Here is a 20,239-nt window from a genome sequence, read left to right on the forward strand (position 1 = left end):
CTGAGAGGGAGGGAGGAAAATGAGGTAAAGTGAGCCTTAGATGTGCACTGACCCTTGTTGCTGAGCAGTCTTCTTACTTTTTCTTTGTCTCTCCCTATTTCTCCCTAGTTCAAAAGTGGAGCAGAGTGGGGACTCAGACAGTGAGTAGTTTTGGGAACATCGCAGAGAGGAGGATCGAAGGACTCAAGGAAAGGGAATATCGGGACCAGGCTTGTGGTAAGCAAGTTTAAAAAGGGAGAGGACAATTTAAAAGTTAAAACAGAACTACAGATAAGGGGCACTAACAAATAAAAAGCAGGGAAGCTCAAGCCAGTGAGTGAGTGAATCTGCACCCACAATCCAGTAATTGCACCCGGACCCCAGGAGGGCTACTCGGGTGCTGCAATTTGAAAGCACCTGGTTTTGGAGGGACTTGAGAGGCTTTGGTAAACAGAGGCTGAGGATGAGCTTGTTTCCGGGAAGGTAAGGCCAGGTAAGACCTTTATATATTATGAAGAGTAGGTGATGGTGTAGAATGCTTCGAATGCAGAATGTGGGAAATCTGGGGCAGCAGAATTGTCCCTGATGATTACACCTACAAGAGGGGCATCCAGGTGCTGCTCTTTGGGAGACCGAGTTAAGGAGCTGGAGCTGAAGCTGGACGGACTCCGGATCATTTGGGAGGCAGAGGTAGTGATGAGGAAGTTGGCTAAACTGTAGCCGTTGTCATACCCACACTTCTGTTCGGCTCCGAATCATGGGTCCTCTACCAGCATCACCTACAGCTCCTAGAACACTTCCACCAGCATTGTCTCCACTCCATCCTCAATGTTCATTGGAGCGACTTCATCCCTAACATCAAAGTACTTGAGATGGCAGAGGCCGACAGCATCGAATCCACGCTGCTGAAGATCCAACTGTGCTGGGTAGGTCACGTCTCCAGAATGGAGGACCATCGCCTTCCCAAGATCGTGTCATATGGCGAGCTCTCCATTGGCCACCGTGACAGAGGTGCACCAAAGAAGAGATACAAGGACTGCCTAAAGAAATCTCTTGGTGCCTGCCACATTGACCACCGCCAGTGGGCTGATATCTTGGCGCTTCACAGTTCGGCGGGCAGCAACCTCCTTTGAAGAAGACCGCAGACAAAAGACAAAGGAGGAAAAACCCAACACCCAACCCCAAACAACCAATTTTCCCCTGCTGCAACCGTGTCTGCCTGTCCCGCATCGGACTTGTCAGCCACAAACGAGCCTGCAGCTGACGTGGACATTACCCCTCCATAAATCTTCATCCATGAAGCCAAGCCAAAGAAGAAAGAAGAAAAAGGTAGAGCTAGGGGCTAGTATAGTGTAGTCGGGCTTTGCAACATGATGGGAAAACAGCAGGAGGAATAAATTAGCAAAAAGCTGACACACAAAATATATCTGAAAGCAACGAAGGTTCGCAGCATCATCTAAAAGAACAATAGAGCATTTTGTTGATGTGCTCCTGCACTGATTAGCACCCTGAGACTTTGCATATGCGAGAAACCAGCTACTAGTATTGATAAATCGCGATCTTATGATTGGTAAAATATTATACATTAAGCGTACTAACTTAAGAGATACTTTGTATATGCGAGGACTATTAAAGATATCTTGGATATTAAAGATGAGGTCTTTTATGATTGGTGCAACATTATACAGTATGCTACGGATCAGGATAAACGAGAATGTATTGTCCCTGTTCGGGGGGGGGGGGGGGGGAGGGGGGGGAGCTTTTGTCACTGACTCCTGAATGGCATTTCAGTAGTAGTGGTGAATGAAAGTAACCCAATCTGCAGATTAAAGAACGAACCAACCAAGACTGTAGTTGAAGTCAGTCATTCCGTGCGAGCAGGAATCAACAGTGATAGACAGTAACTTCAAGAAGACAGTCCACCACCCCCAACATTTTTTATTTCAGACTCCTGCTGACATTTTTCCATACCTTGAAGAAGGGGATATATTTTGACCTTTACTATATAAGGACACTGTTTGACCAGCTGAGTTTCTCCAACATTGCTTTTTTAACTCGGGAGGCAGGTAGCTGGGTAACTGTTAGGAGAGGGAAGGGGAGTAGCCAAAGGGTGCAGAACACCCCTGTGGCCATTCCCTTCAACAACGTATACTGTTTTGAATACTGTTGGGACGGGGGGTGCGGGGAAACAATCTACCAGGGGACAAGCGGTCACATCTCAAAAAGGGAGTCTGGCCTTTTCGTTTAGAAGTGGGGGGGGGGGGGGGAGGAGAAGAGAGCTATAGTGATTGGGGATTTCTTGGTTAGGTGAACAGATTGGTTCTGTGAAAGAGACTGAGGCTCCCGCATGTTTTGTTGGCTCCCAGTCGCCAGGGTCAGGGGCATCACTGATCGAGTCCACAGCATTCACAGGCAGGAGGGTGATCAGCTGGATGTCATGGTCCATGTGGGGACCAATGACATAGATAGGAGTAAGGATGAGGTTCTGAAGAGGGAATACAGGGAGTTAGGAAAGAAGCTGAAAAGCCCGATGTCATGGGTGGTCATCTCGGGATTGCTGTCTGTGCCACGCACCAGTGAGGGAACAGGAAGTTGTGGCAGATGAATGCGTGGCTGAAGAGTTGGTGCAGGGGGCAGGCTTCAGACTTGTGGATCATTGGGATCTCTTCTGGGGAAGGATTGACCTGTACAAAAAGGACCAGCTTCACTCAAACTGGAAAGGGACCAATATCCTGGCAGACAGGTTTACTAGAGCTGTTGGGAAGGGTTTTGTGGTGATATGACCACCAGCCTAATGCAGGGGGCGATCTCTATACTTGCAGGAAGACCAATAAAGGGGCTGACTCCACCTGGCTGGCCGTCAATCAGCCGACCTGAATATAAACCTGAGCCGGCCCCTCCTGAGCCAGTCACACAGGGAGTCACCAAGGCTTGAACTGGTGTTTAGATTTTTACTGGAATAAAGCCTGTTGTAGTCTTTTGAGTTTTGTGCTTACTTGCTGCTACCTCAGCGCACCACAGGTTTAAACAGTGGTAGGGGAATGGGAACCAGATCTGAGAACAGAGAATAGAGCAAATGCTGGAAAGTTTGATACAATGTGCTGTAAATTTGTGAGGAAGAACGGGCAGTGAAGGAAGCATTAATGTAGTCAGTAGGAGGGTTTGAAATGTGTCTATTTTAACACTAGGGAGTATTTGGAATAAATGAGATGAACTTAGAGCATGGATCAGTACGTGGCAGAAACTTGGTCGGCGGAAAGACGGGATTGGCTGATACAGAATCCGGGGTTGAGGTGTTTTAAAAGGAATAGGATGGGAGGTAAGAGAAGTGGGGGAGTAGCATAACTGGTCATGGGTAGTGTCACGACTATAGAAAGGGAGGACGCTGCAGAAGGAGTGTTTCCTGAATCAGTGTGAATGGAAGTCAGAAATACAAAAGAACCCAAATAGGCACCCAAATAACTCTCAGGTCACTGTGGTACAGATAAACAGGCAGATTTTTTTTTTGGAATGGTGCAGAAATGTCAGGGTTGTTGTTATGGGAGACTTCAACTTCCCTAATATTGACTGGTACTTCTTGACTCCAAGAGGGATTGATGGGGCTGAATTTGTCAGGTGTGTTCAGAAGGATTGCTGTCACAGTATGTGGGCCAGCTGACAAGAGGTGAAGACATACTGGATCTAGTACTGGTCAGGTGGCAGATCTCTTGGTGTGGGATCATTTTGGTGAGAGTGACCACAACTCCCTGAGCTTTTGCATAGCTGTGGAGGACTCTACAATTCTCTGGTGAGATCACACCTATTGTGTCCAGTTCTTGTCACCTCATTCTAGGAAGGATGGGAAGCTGTAGAGAGGGTATAAAGGAAATTTACCAGGATGTTGCCTGGATTGGAAAATAACTCTTATGAGGCAGAACTGGGTCTTTTCTCCAGAGCGAAGAGCAGACAAGATTCTGAGAGGCATCGATAGGGTGGTCAGTCAGTGTCTTTTTCCCAGGGCAGGAATAGCAAACCCAAGAGGACACATGTACAAAGTGAAGGGAGGGACATTTAGGGGAGACAACCGGGATTTTTTTTTTTTTTTTTTTTTTTTCACAGAGACTGGAATGCCTAGCCAGGGATGGTAATGGATGAAACATTAGGGGCATTTAAGAGACTGTTAGACAGAAGAAAAGCTGAGGGTTGGAGGGTAAGGAGGGTTTAGTACTTTGTTTTGGTCGGAATATTTAGTTCGGCACAACACTGTGATGTTATGCTCTGTGTCTTCCTCGGCCTCTTTTTTCCTTCCTCTTTCCTCCTCTCCATTCTTTTCCTCTGAGTCTTCCTCTATTTCTCTTTCTCCTCTCCCTTTCCCTATCTCTCCCTTTATCAGCTTCCCCTTCTTTCCCCCTCCCCTCTTCTCTCCTTTTCCTCATTCCTCTCTTTTCCTCCTCTCCTTCAATCAGTGAGGATTTGTAAGAACTATATATTGAGATGAATATAGGTGAAGAAAGTCCAGAGCAAATACTGTATTAAATGGAGCTATGACATTTTTAAAGATAGAAAAGAAATACCAATTTTAAAACATTTGCTTCGAATATGGAATGGGATACATGTAGAAAGAGGTATACGGAATTATCAGTTGGCTCAATTGACTTTAAGACAAAATCAACTTCTTCCATTTACAATGAATAATTCTTTATTTGACATTTGATATGAAAAAGGCACACAAAAAAATGGAGATTGTTTTAGAGGCTCAATTTTCATGACATTTGATCAATTAAAGGAGAAATATGGGATATCACAAATAACAAAATAAATGCACTATACTCCAATCTCTGAAAAAATATGATCTATATCATCTGCATATTATCAATTAATATTGTATCTGAAGAGGAAAATAGGAACAGATTTGAGACTTACAGAGCAGAGTCAATTTGAATATGTTATAACAGATACCTTTATTGTTCGAATGTTTAGGACCACTATGTGTAATAAATTACAAGAAACAGAGAAAAAAGATCTGTATAAAACTAAATTGAAATGGAAACAGGACTTACATATACAAATTCAAGAAGAAATAGGGACGAAATTATGTAGAGACAGTGTCACCAATATAATTAATGTTAGATATCAAATGTACTACACATCGTATAAGTTGAATAAATTTAACCCAAATTTTTCTACTTGTTGTTTTAGATGTAAAAAAAAGAGGTTGGTAATTTCTTGCAGTCAGTATGGTTGTGTGAAAAGGTAAAAGACTTTTGGAAAGAATTATGTGTTGTGTAAGATATTAAAAGTAAAGGTTAAATGAGATCCAATAATCTTTTTGTTGGGTAATATATATGATAAAGAGATCAAGTTGGAGTTAGACAAATAAATAGATTTTAGAGTTTAACAACAGCAGTAGTGAGAAAGTGCGTAGCTATTACGTGGAAAATAGCAAGTAATGTAAAAATAGAAGAATGGTTTAATGAAATAAAACATTGTCTCCCATTAGAAAAAATTACTTGAGATGATTCTGATAAATTTTGGAGCCTTATGAGATTTATGGATATGGATTAATCCAGATCTTCTAATCCAATCCCCCCACCCCTTGAAAATATGCTTACATCAAGAAATATATATATGGTATTATTAATGTAATTATAAGTATTACTATGAATGTGTTCTTTCTTTCTTCTTTAATCTTTTTCTTTTCTATCAAGGGGTTAGGGAAGGTGGGAGGTGGGAGGAATTGAAAATTATTTAGTATCTATTGTGTAAAGATACTGCAAACTAATTTGAAATGTATGTAAGATACTAATAAATAATTTTTTTAAAAAAAGAACATCTCCTCCACAATCTCCATCAGTACCAACTGTATTCTTAGTCCTGTTCTACTCACTTTACACCTCCGACTGTGTGGCTCAGTACGACAACAACACCATCTACAAATTTGCTGACAATACCACGGTACTGGCATGTTTAAAAATGGGAAATGAATCAGCATACAGGAGGGAGATTGAAAACGGGTGAATGGTGAACTGACAACAACCTTGCCCTCAATGTCACCAAATGAAGGAGCTGATTATTGACGTCATCACAGGCAAACTCTCCCCATCACTGAGAACATCTTCATGGAACGCTGCCATCAGAGGCCAACAGCGATCATCAAGGATTCACACCACCCAGTACATGCTCTGTTCTTGCTGCTGCCATCAGGGAAGAGGTATTGGTGCCACAAGACTTGCACCACCAGGTTCAGGAACAGCTGCTACCTCTGCACCATCAGACTCCTCAACGACCAACTCATTTAAGGACTCATTTATTTTTTCTGTACTGCAGTCAGTTTGACTTAGGTTTAAAAAAAAGAAAAGAGCTGAGTGATTGTGCGAGGCTTACAGCGGGGGTCAAGGGGGTGCAGTTCCCCATGAGGAGGGTCTGGGGGAAGTGCCCCCCATTTGGAAAATTTTTGTGAATTTATACTCAAGATTATTAGTTTCAAGCCTTTTTTATTGCATTTCAAATTAAAAATGAACATTACAAAATAATGTGAATATGTTACAAATACTAATAACATTTTTACTATTAACTTTGAAAATGTTTATCCCTACATTTGTTAATTTATTCTTTCCCTTCATGCCTTTTTATGTTACCTTCATGGCGTGTTTACTACTTTATTCCACCTTGTTCTTGACTTTCAAAAAAGTGCTGGCCACCACCGATCACCAACACCTCCCCACCGAGGACTCGCTCCTGCCAGGAGCCCGAGGTCCACTGCTACCCGCCAGGAACCTGAAATCCGCTGCTGCCAGCACCAGGAGCCCAAGGTCCGCTTCACTTCTGCTCAAAGGTAGCAGTGAGAAGACCAATGGACCCCGATCCAAGCTCCTGAATACAGAAATCATTCAAAAACATGGAAAATGGATTTTAAAATGCGGAAATCCACAGAAAATTCGCATGCCTGTTTTGTTTACCTCTTTTTTTGTTTACCTTTCTTGCTTTTGCATTCGGATCTTTTTCTTGAGTACAGTTTTTTGCACGATAGATAAGTAGAAATTCTGCATCGCCCGCAGAATGATCTCAGGGTTGTATGTGATGTAGCTATTTTCCTCCTTCCCACCTCGTTTCCCATTCCCCCTCTTTTCGACCTTCTCTTTTTCCTTATTTTTCTCTTTCCCCCGCTTTTCCTCTCCTTTTCCCTTTTCTCCTCCTCCCTCACATTTTTCTTTCTCACCTCCCTCCTCTCCCTTCCCTCCTCTCCCTTTCCTCCTCTCTTCCCTCTGCTCTTCCTCCCTCCTCTCCATACCTCTCCCTCCCCATAATTCCCTCCTCTCATAACTTCCTCCCTCTTCCCTCCATCACCCTCCCTCCTTCCATCCATCACTCATCCCTCTCCTTCCCTTCATCACCCTCCCTCATTCCTCCATCCCTGCCTCCTTCCATCCCTCCCTCTCTGTTCCTCATCCCTTCCTTCCTCTATCCATCAATTCCTCTCCCTCCCTCCATCACTCCCTCTCCTTTCCCTCCATCATCTCTCCCTCATCCTTCCCTCACACCGTCACCATCATCCCTCTCTCCATCACTCCCCCTTTCCCTTCCTCCATCATCTTTCCCTCCTCCCCTCCCTCACGCCATCTCCATTATCCTGCCATCTCCGTCAGTCCCTCGTCCGTCCGTCCCTCCATCATCCCTTTTCTCTCGTTCGTTCGTCCGTCCGTCCGTCCGTCCGTCCGTTCGTTCGTTCGTCCCTCCCTCCATCCATCCATCATCCCTTTTCTCTCGTCCATCTCAGTAAACCATCCCCTCACTGAAGAAATCGTCACCGGGCCGACAACAATGAACTGACAGTGGCGCGAACCAATCTGCTTCAAGGTCAGAAAGGCGGGATTGAGCGCTGGACCAATCCGCGGCCGGTCTTGGCGATCTCTGTGCGTCCGACGCTCCTTTGTCGCGGCGTGGGGCATTCAGGGAATTGTAGTCGACAGATGGGGCCTGGTCATGGCGAGAGCCCGTTTTCTTTTCGAGGTGTCGGGTGTGGGCTCCCTGAATAAATGCCCCCTTTACTCCCTCAACTCTTTTCCTCTCATCTTCTCTCCCTCCACGTTTTCTCCTCCTTATCTCTATCCTCGCTCCCCGTTTCTCTTCCTCTTTTAATTGTACTCTCCTTTTCTCTCCTCTGTTTTCACCTGCTTCTCTTTTTCTGTCTCTCTTCTCTCCCCTCCCTCCACTCTCCTTTATTCTCACTCTCTCGTTCCCCTCCCTCCCCTTTATTCTCACTCTTTCCTCCTTCCTCCCCTCCTTTATTCTCTCTCCTCTTTCCTCCCCTTCTTTATTCTCTCTTGCTCTCCTTTTCCTCCCCCTCCTTTATTCTCCTCACTTTCTCGTCTTTCCTCCCCTTAGCTCTTTCCTTTCTCTCTCCCTCATTTCCTCCTTCACCATGTTGTGCCGGAGGAACAGGAGGAGCTCAAGGTCCCTGGTGACCAGTTTTGCCTGAGCTCTGAGTTCCCACTTGCAGCCAACCTGTTCAACAAGGTACTCTCCACATCAACCTTTGTATTTTACTTCCATTGCCCATCAGAATTCTCACCCTTTCCCATCAGCAAGTTTGAAGGGCTACCAAGGAGATTCACCAGGATGTTGTCAGGTCATGGGGAGGGAATTGAGATACAAGGATGTGATAGTACAGATTCTATCACCAATAGTAGTGTAGGATGACTGTGATTGGCTGAGCGTGTAGCCACAACTACTGGCAGGTCTTAAATGATTGCTCCTAGCCAGACCAGATCATTCTGAACTGGTCGACCTACTTGTGATATGTTCCTGTCTTTTAGTTCATAAAAGCCTTGGTTTGGATCAACGTCTTTGGTTCTTTCGACGTGCATTACAAAGGAGAGGTCAGAAAGACTGGGCCTTCATTCTCTGCACTCAAGGCCATCGATGACCTTATAGAGGTTTCCAAATGAAAGCAGGACAGAACATAATTTAGGAATGCACAGCTGTGCCTACACTTCCTCAGGAGACTGAGGAGGGTAAGGCGACTGGCCCTCATCTTGACATTTCACAGCAGCACCCCTGAGAGTGTCCTGTTTGGCTGCACTGTTGTGTGGGACGAAAGATGCAAAGCATCGGACACAGAGTATCATCAAAACAGCTGAGAAAATCACTTTCCCCCATTGATAACATTTACTGGGAATGTTGCTTAAATAAGGCTCAAAGAATTATATCCCTTTCCATCCAGCACCCAGTATCTTTGACCCAATACCAACAGGAAGGAGGTGCAGGAGCATCAAAGTTAGGACTGCCAGGCTGGGAAATAGCTTCTCCTCATTGTCTGTGAGACTGATGAGCAATATCCTGTAATTGAGTAAATTATATATATTTATTTTCAATGATATCTGTATGTGTATTTGTGTGCATGTGTGTGTATGAATGTGTGTATGTGTGTGCGCGCACATTCACCATGGTGTGCAGAAGCACTGCTTTGTCGGGTTGTATGTGTACAGCCAGATGGCAACGAACTTGACCTTAAGAAGGGCAGCACGGTTAGCATAGCGGTGAGCACAACACTGTTACAGCGTCGCTGACTGGCGTTTGAATCTGGCACTATCTGTAAGGACCATCTCCCCGTGTGTGCATGGGTTTTCCCCGGGTGGGGGGGAGCTCCAGTGTCTTCCCACTGTTCAAAACATACCGGGGGGTTGTAGGGCAGCATGGGTTCGTAGGGCCGAAATGGCCTGTTACCGTGCTATGTGTCTAAAAACAATGTAGAAATGGGTCTGGGGTGGGGGTCTCTACCAGTGAGCTCCAAAGCAGGTGCGACCTTCAAGGTCAGTTGGTGATCACAATGTGGGTCGAGCAGCCGGACAGAAACAATGGTCAGAATCAGAATTTATTGTCATGAACAGGTCATGAAATTAGTTGTTTGGTGGCAGTGTCAAGAGTGTAAACATTCATAGAAGCCGCCTTACAAAATAAACAAAAATAGCACACGAATGGTCAAGTTAAGGCAGTTCTGATGGTAGCAGAGAAGAAGCTGTCCTTTTGCTGCTGAGTTCTCATCTTCAGGCTCCTGGACCTTCTTCCCTGATTGTAGCAAGAGTGAAGAGGGCATAGCCTGGGTGGTGGGGTCCTTAAGCAGAAACTTTATACCAAGGCTGAGAAAATGTTGAAGAAACCGTAAAGAGGACAAGGTAAGTGAGGTGAAGCACATTGTACAGAAGCAGTAGATCAGATAAGCCGGTGTGACAATATATAGATATGTTTTGCGAGATAAATTGGGAAATGTTTGTTAGAGTAGGTTACATACAAAACTTTAAAACAGCTCTGCCTCATGCTAGACATATTGGGGCCTCAGAGCTTTTGCAAGAGGTTTGAGGAGTGCTCAAGAGACTTCATTAATGGATTGTTGTTTACAAAAGCAGCGGATGAAAGAGCTTGTCTGAGCCACTGCTGTCTGGAGTAAAACTTGCTGTTCAAAGGGGGTCATGTGGTTTTGTAAGCAGAGAGAGTCAAACAGGCTTTCTCTCAGAGAGGAAGAGAGAAAGAGACACAGAAATTACTTGCACAGTGTTACAGCCAATTACAGTAGCAGGGACTGGAACAGGACAAGCTGGCAAGCTTATGGAAAGCCCATTTGAAAGACAGCCTGGTCAAAGCCCTTGTGGGTCATGCAAGAGGAGAGGACTTGGAATAAGCAAAACAAAAAGGAACTCTGAGGTGACCTGAAAGAAAGAGGTTATCATCTGGAGAACCCTGAAGGGGGCAAGTTTCGTCAGCAAGACACTGGAGTGGCTGATGGAAGTACATCAGTTGTGGATGTCCTGGAATTACAAATCTCTCTCTGAAAACTGACAAGAATCTTTCAAGCACCAAAGCCTGGTGAACTTTATAAATGTTAAATTCTGTGCACAGTATCAGAATTGCCTGCAACCAGTGAACTTGGAGGAATGAGAAGTGAGATTGGACTGTGAACCAATGAACTTTTCTGAACTGACACACACATTACACACACATGCGCTTAGAATTAGAAGGGGGTTAAGTTAGGTTAGTTAAGTCAATAGTGATAAGTTAAAATGTTTGATTCTATTTTCATGTTTAAAGATAATGAAAAGCAACTTTTCTTTAAGTAACCATTTGTCTTGGTGAATATCTATTGCTGCTGGGTTTTGGGGTCCTCTGGGCTCGTAACAGTGGTATGTTTCACCCCTACGTGGTTATCAGAAGGTCTGATCCAATTATACTTGTTTGTCTGGTTTCCCGATTCAGTCAGACATGTTCGGCATGCCCCATGCTTGAATTGGGATTACTGGTAGTTGAAGTTCACTTGTCTCATTATTACCTGTGAGCAAACTATCAAGTTATCGCTAACATTCACACAGGTGTGTGAGGAGCTCACTTCACAGAGTATAGCATTGCAATGAAGGGAAAGATCAAAACAATTTCACTGCAGGCTGTAGCGCCGTACACAAAATATCCAGAGAAACTCAGCAGGTCACGAGGCATCAATAGGAAGTAAAGGTTAACCGACATTTCTGGCCTGGTACAAGCACAAAGCAGGCAGGTGTCTGAATAAAATGGGGAGGGCAGGATAGGTGGGTGAAAGGGGTGGAGGGGGAGAGGCACAGGCCAACAGGTGAATATAGTGGGAGAATAGATGTGAAAAAAGCTGAGGATGATGGGGTTGGGCAGATGGAGGCAAGGAGAGAGAGGGATGGGGAGATAGAAAGACTCAAGATCTACAAGATTCAATTTATTGTCATAGTAATAAAACAGGGTCATATTACATGAAATTTCTTTTTGCCTGCTGGAAGGTGGACAGATTCACCACTAGCAGGACTTACCTGAGCGCCTCTTATGTCAGATAGAGAGATGCAAAACAGAGTCGTCCCCCCAGAGTCACTGAATGTCCGTAGCTCTGTCTCCAGCGCTCCTGATCACTGGCAACCTGAGCTCCAGATCCGAACCTCTGATACAGTCAGGGACCCCCTCCCCAGCGCCCTCGGCACCCCTTCGCATCCTGATTCCGATACCCGGTACCCTTCCAACCAGTTTGAGCCAGTTCACGGCCTGGCGGGAGTCTCCCGACGGCAGTCTCCAGCAGCCCACAGCTTTCTCGCCTCGAGTCACCCACCGCATGCACTGCTTCCTCAGCTGCAGAGCTCCTTCACTGGCCTGCCGCCGTGGTTACCATCCCCGTGGGTCATCTCCTCCACTTCTCCCTCTCAGATGGTGTGTGATCTTCCCATCCTCTGGTGCCCTGCGGCAGTTTCTCCGCTTTGCTGGAGTCTGCCACCCCTCGTGGCCGCTGCCGATTAATAGGTGCCGCAGACCCACGGCAGCGGAATTTCGACTAAAACCACCGTCGGCTCACTCAATGGGCTGTTCAAAACCCACGTGGAACTAATGGCAGTCGACTGGGCGGATGGACCCCGCAGGAGCACTGCATCTCCGCTCCTTCGCTCTCTGCGGGTCCACACCAGCGGCAGGGCTGCCACTACCATGGTTTCGGCAATGCCGCCATATTCTTGGGATGGGGGCATAACAGAAACAGGTGGAGGGGGCCCAGACAGAGTGAGGTGTTGCTCCTCCAATTTGCAGGTGGACAGACACGTAGGTGGACGAGTGGTGTGTAAAATTGGAATGATCGGCCCCTGGGAAATCCTTTGAGTGGCAACAGACAGAGCAAAATTACTCCAAGGAATGGTCTCCCAGTCTGCATCACATCTCTCTGATGTAGAGACCACTACAAGGAGCATCGGATGCAGTAGATAACCCCTGTAGATTCACAGGCGAAGTGCAGCTTCACTCGGACAGACTGTTTCGGGCACTGAATGGTGGTGAGGAAGAAGGTGTGGGCGCAATAATTATGACCTTGCGGCCATCAGTGAAACTTGGTTGCAGGAGGGGCAGGACTGGCAGCTCAATGTTCCAGGTTTCTGATGTTTCAGACGCGATAAAACGGGGTGGGGGAGGTGGGTGATAGAGGGAGAAGTGGCATTGCTCGTCAGGAAAAATATTATAGCTATCCTGCTCAGGCAGGACAGACCAGAGGACTCGTCCACTGAGAGTATATGAAGTGGAGGAACAGGAAAGGTGTGACCACACTCATGAGGTTGTATTATAGACGCACAATAGTCAACGAGGAGCAAATCTGTAGAGAGATAAGAGAGAGCTGCAGGAATCATAAGGTTGCGATAGTAGCAGATTTTAATTTTCACATATTGACTGCGACCCCATACTGTAAAAGGGCTGGATGGCTTGGAGTTTATCAAATGTGTTCAGGAAGCTTTTCTAAATCAGGTACCTGCTAAAGAGAATGCAATTCTGGATCTCCTATTGGTATGTGCAGGGGAACATTTTGGGTCCAGTGATCATGATGCTATTGGTTTCAAGTTAATTGTGGAGAAGGATAGGCCCAGGCCTCGGGTTGAGATTCTAAATTGGAGAAAGGCCAATTTTGAGAAAGGATCCAGAAAGCGTGGATTGGGAGAAGTTGGTTTCTGGAAAGGATGTGCGAGGAGTTAGATATTTCATACAACACCCCAAACCACAGCCACAACAAATACAAAGATCCATTCTAGTAAAATTCCTAAGATATACAACAAGCAAAGTTGTTCTAGTGAACCGGTGCGGACTCGAAAGGCCGACATGGCCTGTTTCCGCTCCGTAAATGGTTATATGGTTATATGGTTATGGTAAGTGGAAGACTTTAGTTTCAATTAGGATTAAACACAAAGTAAACAGGCAGAGGGAACCTTGGTATTTGAGAGATATTGTGGATCTGATTCGGAAGAAGAGAGAGGTGTAGAGCAGGTAGAGGCAACATAGAGCAAATGAGATACTCGAACAGTATAAAAAATGCAAGAGAAATCTTAATAAAAAAATCAGGAAAGCTAAAAGAAGATATGAGGCTGCTTTGACAAACATACTAACTGGGAATCCCGTACTGTAAAAGGGCTGGATAGCTTGGAATTTGTCAAATGTGTTCAGGAAAGATTTCTAAATCAATATATAGAGGTACCAACCAGAGAGAGTCAAATACTGGATCTCCTATTCGGGAACAAGACAGGACAGGTGACAGAAGTATGTGTTGCAGAACATTTTAGGTCCAGCAATCATAATGCCATGAGTTTCAAGTTAATTATGGAGAAGGATGGGACTGGGTCTCAGGCTGAGATTCTAAATTGGTGAAAGGCCAATTTTCAGGAAATGAGAAAGGATCAAGAATGCGTAGATTGGGATCAGTTGTTACGGGCAAGGATGTGCGAGGTAATGGTGAAATTTTGAGAGTACAGAGCTTCTATGTTCCCGTCAGGATTAAAGTCAATATTAGCAGGCAGAGGGAACTTTGGTTTTCGAGGGATATTGGGGATCTGGTTCATAAAGTGTGGAGCAGGAGTATAAACAAATGGAAGAAAAACCTCAAGAAAGAAATCAGGAGGGTAAAAGAAGAAGGAGATTGCTTTGGCAACAATGGGAAAGAAAATCCTAAGGGTTTCTTCAGGTATATTAAGAGCAAAAGGATAGTAAGGAGCAAAATTGGTCCCCTTGAAGATCAGAGTGGCCGGCTTTGTATGGAGCCAAAAGAGATGGGGGAGATCATAATTTTTTTTGTCAGTTTCCACTCAGGAAATGAGCTCAGATTCATGGCAGGGAAGGAAAACAAGGTCATGGAACCTATACTGATTAAAGAGGAGGAAGTGCTTGCTGTCTCAAAGCAAATGAGGGTGGATAAATCCTCAGGGTCTGATAAGATAATCCCTCTGACCTTGTGGAACATGAGTGTAGAAATTGCAGGGGCTCTGGCAGAAATATTTAAAATGTCCTTAGCCACGGGTGTAGTGCCAGAGGATTGGAGGATATCTCACTTTGTTCCATTGTTTAAAAAAGACAAGTAACCCTGGAAATTATAGGCCAGTGAGTCTGACATCAGTAGTAGGTAAATTATTGGAAGTTGTCCTAACAGATTGGATGTACAATTATTTGGATAGCCAGAAACTGATTAGGGATAGTTAACATGGCTTTGTGCGTGGTAGGTCATGTTGTGCCAATCTTACAGTTTTTTTAAGGAGGTTACCAGGAAAGTTGATGAAGGAAAGGTTGTAGATGTTGACTACAGGGACTTTAGTGAGGCCTTAGACAAGCTCCCATATGGGAGGTTACTCAGGAAGGTTCAGACATTAGGTATTCATGGTGAAGTAGTTTGAAAACTACTGTTTTAATCGTCCCTAATTGACTCATTATGTGCATGGTTTCAGAACTCCAAAGGAGATGGGCCAATGACAATTTTTCTCAAGCAAAACATTTCAAGAACAATTTGGGTCTGGAGCAGTGATTCTCAACCTTCCCTTCCCACCTTAAGCAATCCCTTGCTAATCACAGAGCACCGATGGCAGAGGGATTACTTAGTCGGATGTAAGTGGAAAGAAAAAAGGTTGAAAACCACTGGACTTAGCAAAGCTACATGGGATACTGAACTTATTCTAAATTAAACTTTTTTTCACTTTTTAAAGTTTTACGCAAAAACACTTTCTTAGCTTATATCATGCACAATTTAACAAAGGGGATCCACATCACTGTTCTCAACTTCTTCTTAGTGACCCACTGGATGAGTTCCAGGTCGAGTAACCTCCATTGATGAATTGTCGCTTTGTGATACCTGAAGGACCTGGCCAAGACTCTTCTTGGGGAGGTGTTAGCTTCTTCAGGAAGATGCCCAGTGTTGTTTGCCGAGTTTGCTTTTGCTTTTCTTCATATGTTTCATCATATCCAGCAAACACTGCATGGGCATTCCTCTCCATCAGTGAGAAGCATACATCCACTTCCGTTTGCTACGTCCCGTTCCCTGATCAGGATTTCTGAACCCTACTATAACCTCATGGGACCTCGGTCGACAGACGTATTTGCAGTCGGACGTTGACCATCTATATTTTGAAATGTAATTTTATGGTGATGTTTGCACTGTGACAATAAAGTCTGATTCTGACTCTGATGAACTGGCATATGCAACACACCAATAAAAATTCCCTCTATCATGAGTCTGATGGTAGTGACCCAATAAATAACAACAGACTCATGATAGAATGGAAAAAGCTGACCTACGTTTACTCTGACTGTCCCCCTCATAATTTTAAATACCTTGATCAAATCTCCCCTCATTCTTCAATGCTCCAGGGAATAAAGTCCTAACCTGTTTGACCTTTCCCTGTAACTCAGTCCCTGAAGTCGAAGCAACATCCTGGTAAATCTTCTCTACAACCTTTCTATCTTATTGATATCCTTCATGTAGCTCGATGACCAAAACTGCACACCATTTTCCAAATTTGGCCTCTTATACAACTTTAACATAACATCCCATGAACCAATCTCCAGCTGCCCAAAGCCCGTGACCTGTGTGAAACCTTCGACAATGAAAGTCTTCATAATGAGACCAAATAGCCAGCTTGATTTCCTCTCATGGAAAACTACAGCTCAGAAGCAAGCCCTTGGTCACGTGATGGAGTAGTGGCCGGTTGGGGAACTCCAGCCCTCTCCGGAAGTTTTAAAAAAAACACAGAAAACACAAAGGCACAAACACAAAAATTAAAATAAAGTGAAAGTAAAGGTGGGAAGAAAATGGCAGCGAAGAAAGAAAAGTCAAAAGCAACGGGAAGAAGAGAAGAAGAAAAGACATCAGAATAAGAAGGTGAAGGCCTTACCTGTCCGAGGAGGCCCGATGTGGAGAGAGAAGCCCACTCCCTCAGGTCAGTCGAAGTCTCGAGCTCGGGACTACAAAAATGGCTTGCGGAGCCAAGCAAAAGTGCACAACCGAGCAAGACAAAAAAAACACTGATGGGTGGGGGGACCAGCTGAGGAGTCGATCTCCACAACTAAGAATGACAGCCACAGCACAGCAGCAAGAAGAGAACATAGAAAACAACGAGAACAAGAAAGAAGAGAGTAAAAAGAAATCAAGGAGACAACAGATGACCAACCCAGAGGAGGAAGAAGAAAAAGAAGAACACAGAGAAATGGAAGAAGAAGGGAATGGCAAGACAATGGATATTTTTTTTAAAGAATATATGGAATCAGTAAAAGAATGGCAATCACAAGAATTTAGTGAAATAAAAAGAAGCATTAAAAGTACAGAAGAAAAACTGAATAGATTAGAGATGGTCATGTCAGATATAAGAAAAAGAGTGGACAAGGTGGAAGAACGAGAAACAGCTGTAGAAATGGAAGTAGAGGACTTAAAAGAGAAATTAGAAGAAACTAATAAAAAAGTTAAAGAGACACAAGAGCTGTTAGCTCAGAAGATAGATATAATGGAAAATTATAATAGAAGAAATAATATAAAGATAGTGGGCCTTAAGGAAGATGAAGAAGGCAAGAATATGAGAGAATTTATAAAAGATTTGATCCCCAGGGTACTAGGAAGACCAGAATTACAGGAAGAAATGGAAATAGAAAGGGCACATAGAACATTAGCCCCGAAACCACAGCCACAGCAAAAACCAAGATCTATTTTCATAAAATTCTTAAGATATACAACAAGAGAAAATATATTGGAGAAAGCAATGAAGAAAATAAGAGAAGACAAAAAGCCACTGGAATACAAAGGTCAAAATTTTTTTTTCTATCCAGACATAAGTTTTGAACTCCTGAAGAAGAGAAAGGAGTTTAATACAGCAAAAGCGATCCTATGGAAAAAAGGCTATAAATTTATGCTAAAGTACCCAGCGGTACTTAAAATAGTTATTCCAGGGCAGCAAAACAGACTATTCTCGGATCCGGAGGAAGCACGAAAATTTGCAGAACAACTACAAGACAGACAGAGAGATGAAGACATGTAACGAGAGCAAAAATGACCACGAACTATATGTATGTGTGTATATGGGTGTATATACATATATATATATATATATATGTGTGTGTGTGTACATGAGTGTATGCGTATTTAAAGGAAAATATATAGAGTATAGATAAGAATTAATAAGGGAAAGAAAGGGAAGAGAGGAAGTAAGCAGGGAATTAAGAGAGTGACCTTTGTTGTATATGAAAATTGGAATCTTTTCTGGGGGGGCTGGGTGGGGAGGAGTTACGGTCACTGCAAAATCAGTTGACGCTTGCGAGTGAATTCGCAAATCCAGAAGGAGAGGGGAGATGTGGTTGCCCGACAAGGGATAAAGGGCAACTCAGGAAGGGGAGGGGATAGTGGGGTTAAAGAAATTTTAGATAGGAGAATAAGGGAAATGTTTGATGTTTTAGAAATGTTGTCTTATAAAGTGTTCAAAACAAGAAAGCTGAAATGGATAAGAAGGAAAGGTGATGATGAGGAAACGGAAAGGAAAGATAAACAAAGTATGAAATGGCTATGTTGAACTATATGACTTTAAATATTAACAGAATACATAACCAAATCAAAAGGAAGAAACTGCTAAATTTACTGAAAAAAGAAAAAATTGATATAGCATTCGTGCAAGAAACACACTTAACTGAAATGGAGCACAAGAAATTAAAGAGAGATTGGATAGGACATGTAACAGCAGCGTCATATATTTCAAAAGCTAGAGGAGTAGCTATATTAATCAGTAAAAATGTACCAATTAAAATAGAATAGGAAATAATAGATCCAGCAGGGAGATATGTAATGATAAAATGTCAGATATATTCGGAGTTTTGGAATTTACTCAATGTATATTCACCTAACGAAGAAGATCAAAAATTTATGCAAGATATTTTTTTGAAGATAGCAGACATGCAAGGGAACATGCAAGGGGATTTCAATCTTAATTTGGATTCAAACATGAATAAAACTGAGAAAAAAATTAACAGAAAGAACAAAGTAACCAAATTTATAATTAAATCGATGCAAGAAATGCAACTTTTGGATATATGGAGGAAACAACACCCAAAGGAAAAGGAATATTCATATTATTCGGGTAGATATAAAACATACTCAAGAATAGACCTATTCCTGTTATCAGCTCGCATGCAAGACAAAGTTAGGAAAACAGAATATAAAGCTAGAATATTATCGGACCACTCATTCCTGATATTGACAATAGAGTTAGAGGACATCCCTCCAAGAATGTAGAGATGGAGATTAAACTCCATGCTACTTAAAAGGCAGGATTTTAGAGAATTCATTGAAAGACAAATTAAAATGTACTTCGAAATAAATACGGAATTGGTGAAAGATAAGTTTATACTATGGGACGCAATGAAAGCGTTCATCAGAGGGCAAATAATAAGTTATGTAACCAAGATGAAGAAGGACTACAATCAGGAAACAGAGCAGTTGGAAAGGGAAATAGCAAATATAGAAAAAGAATTAGCAATGAAGGAAGACACAACTAAAAGAAGAGAATTGGCAGATAAAAAAATAAAATATGAAACACTACAAACATATAAGGTGGAGAAGAACATAGGGAAGACAAAACAGAAATATTATGAACTAGGAGAAAAAACGCACAAAATTCTAGCATGGCAGCTTAAGACAGAACAAACTAAGAGAATGGTATTGGCATCAAGGAAAAAAGACAAACAAATCACAGATAATCCAACGGAGATTAATGAAAACTTCAGAGAATTCTACGAACAATTATACCAAACTGAAAACGAAGGGAAAGAAGACAAAATAGATGAATTTTTAACTAAAATTGAACTACCAAAATTACAAATAGAGGAACAAAATAAATTAACAGAACCATTTGAAATAGTAGAAATACAAGAGATAATAAAAAAACTACCGAATAATAACACACCAGGAGAGGATGGATTCCCAATAGAATTCTATAAAACATTTAAAGATTTATTAATTCCTCCCCTCCTGGAAGTAATCAACCAGATTGATAAAACACAAACCTTACCAGATTCATGCAAAACAGCAATAATTACAGTAATACAAAAGACAGGGAAAGATCCACTCACACCAGCGTCATATAGACCAATATCTTTACTTAACACAGATTATAAGATAATAGCTAAACTATTAGCAAACAGATTAGCTGACTATGTACCAAAAATAGTAAATCTAGACCAAACTGGATATATTAAAAAAAGACGAACAACAGACAATATTTGTAAATTTATTAACTTAATTCACTGACAAAAGGCAAAGGAGGAAAAACCCAACACCCAACCCCAACCAACCAATTTTCCCCTGCAGCCGCTGCAACCATGTCTGTCTGTCCCGCATCGGACTTGTCAGCCACAAATGAGCCTGCAGCTGACGTGGACTTTTACCCCCTCCATAAATCTTCGTCCGCGAAGCCAAGCCAAAGAAAAGAAGAAGAAGGAAATAAAGCTCCATCAG

At 43.0% G+C, this 20,239-nt stretch overlaps 1 protein-coding gene across 4 annotated transcripts in view; it reads left to right on the forward strand.

Moving 5' to 3' along the window:
- Positions 1-20,239, forward strand: part of ppp2r5b (protein phosphatase 2, regulatory subunit B', beta) — a 183,108-nt gene that overhangs the window by 68,027 nt on the left and 94,842 nt on the right. For 3 of the 4 annotated variants that reach the window (XM_069893815.1, XM_069893816.1, XM_069893817.1), the window contains exon 3: positions 109-216. The exons of the other annotated variant lie outside the window; for it this stretch is intronic. In XM_069893815.1, coding sequence (XP_069749916.1) covers positions 109-216 — 108 coding nt within the window. The remainder of the gene's footprint in view (positions 1-108; positions 217-20,239) is intronic. 4 annotated transcript variants of the gene reach the window in all.

This window comes from Narcine bancroftii, chromosome 8 (genome assembly GCF_036971445.1).
Source record: "Narcine bancroftii isolate sNarBan1 chromosome 8, sNarBan1.hap1, whole genome shotgun sequence".
NCBI classification, from domain to species: domain Eukaryota; kingdom Metazoa; phylum Chordata; class Chondrichthyes; order Torpediniformes; family Narcinidae; genus Narcine; species Narcine bancroftii.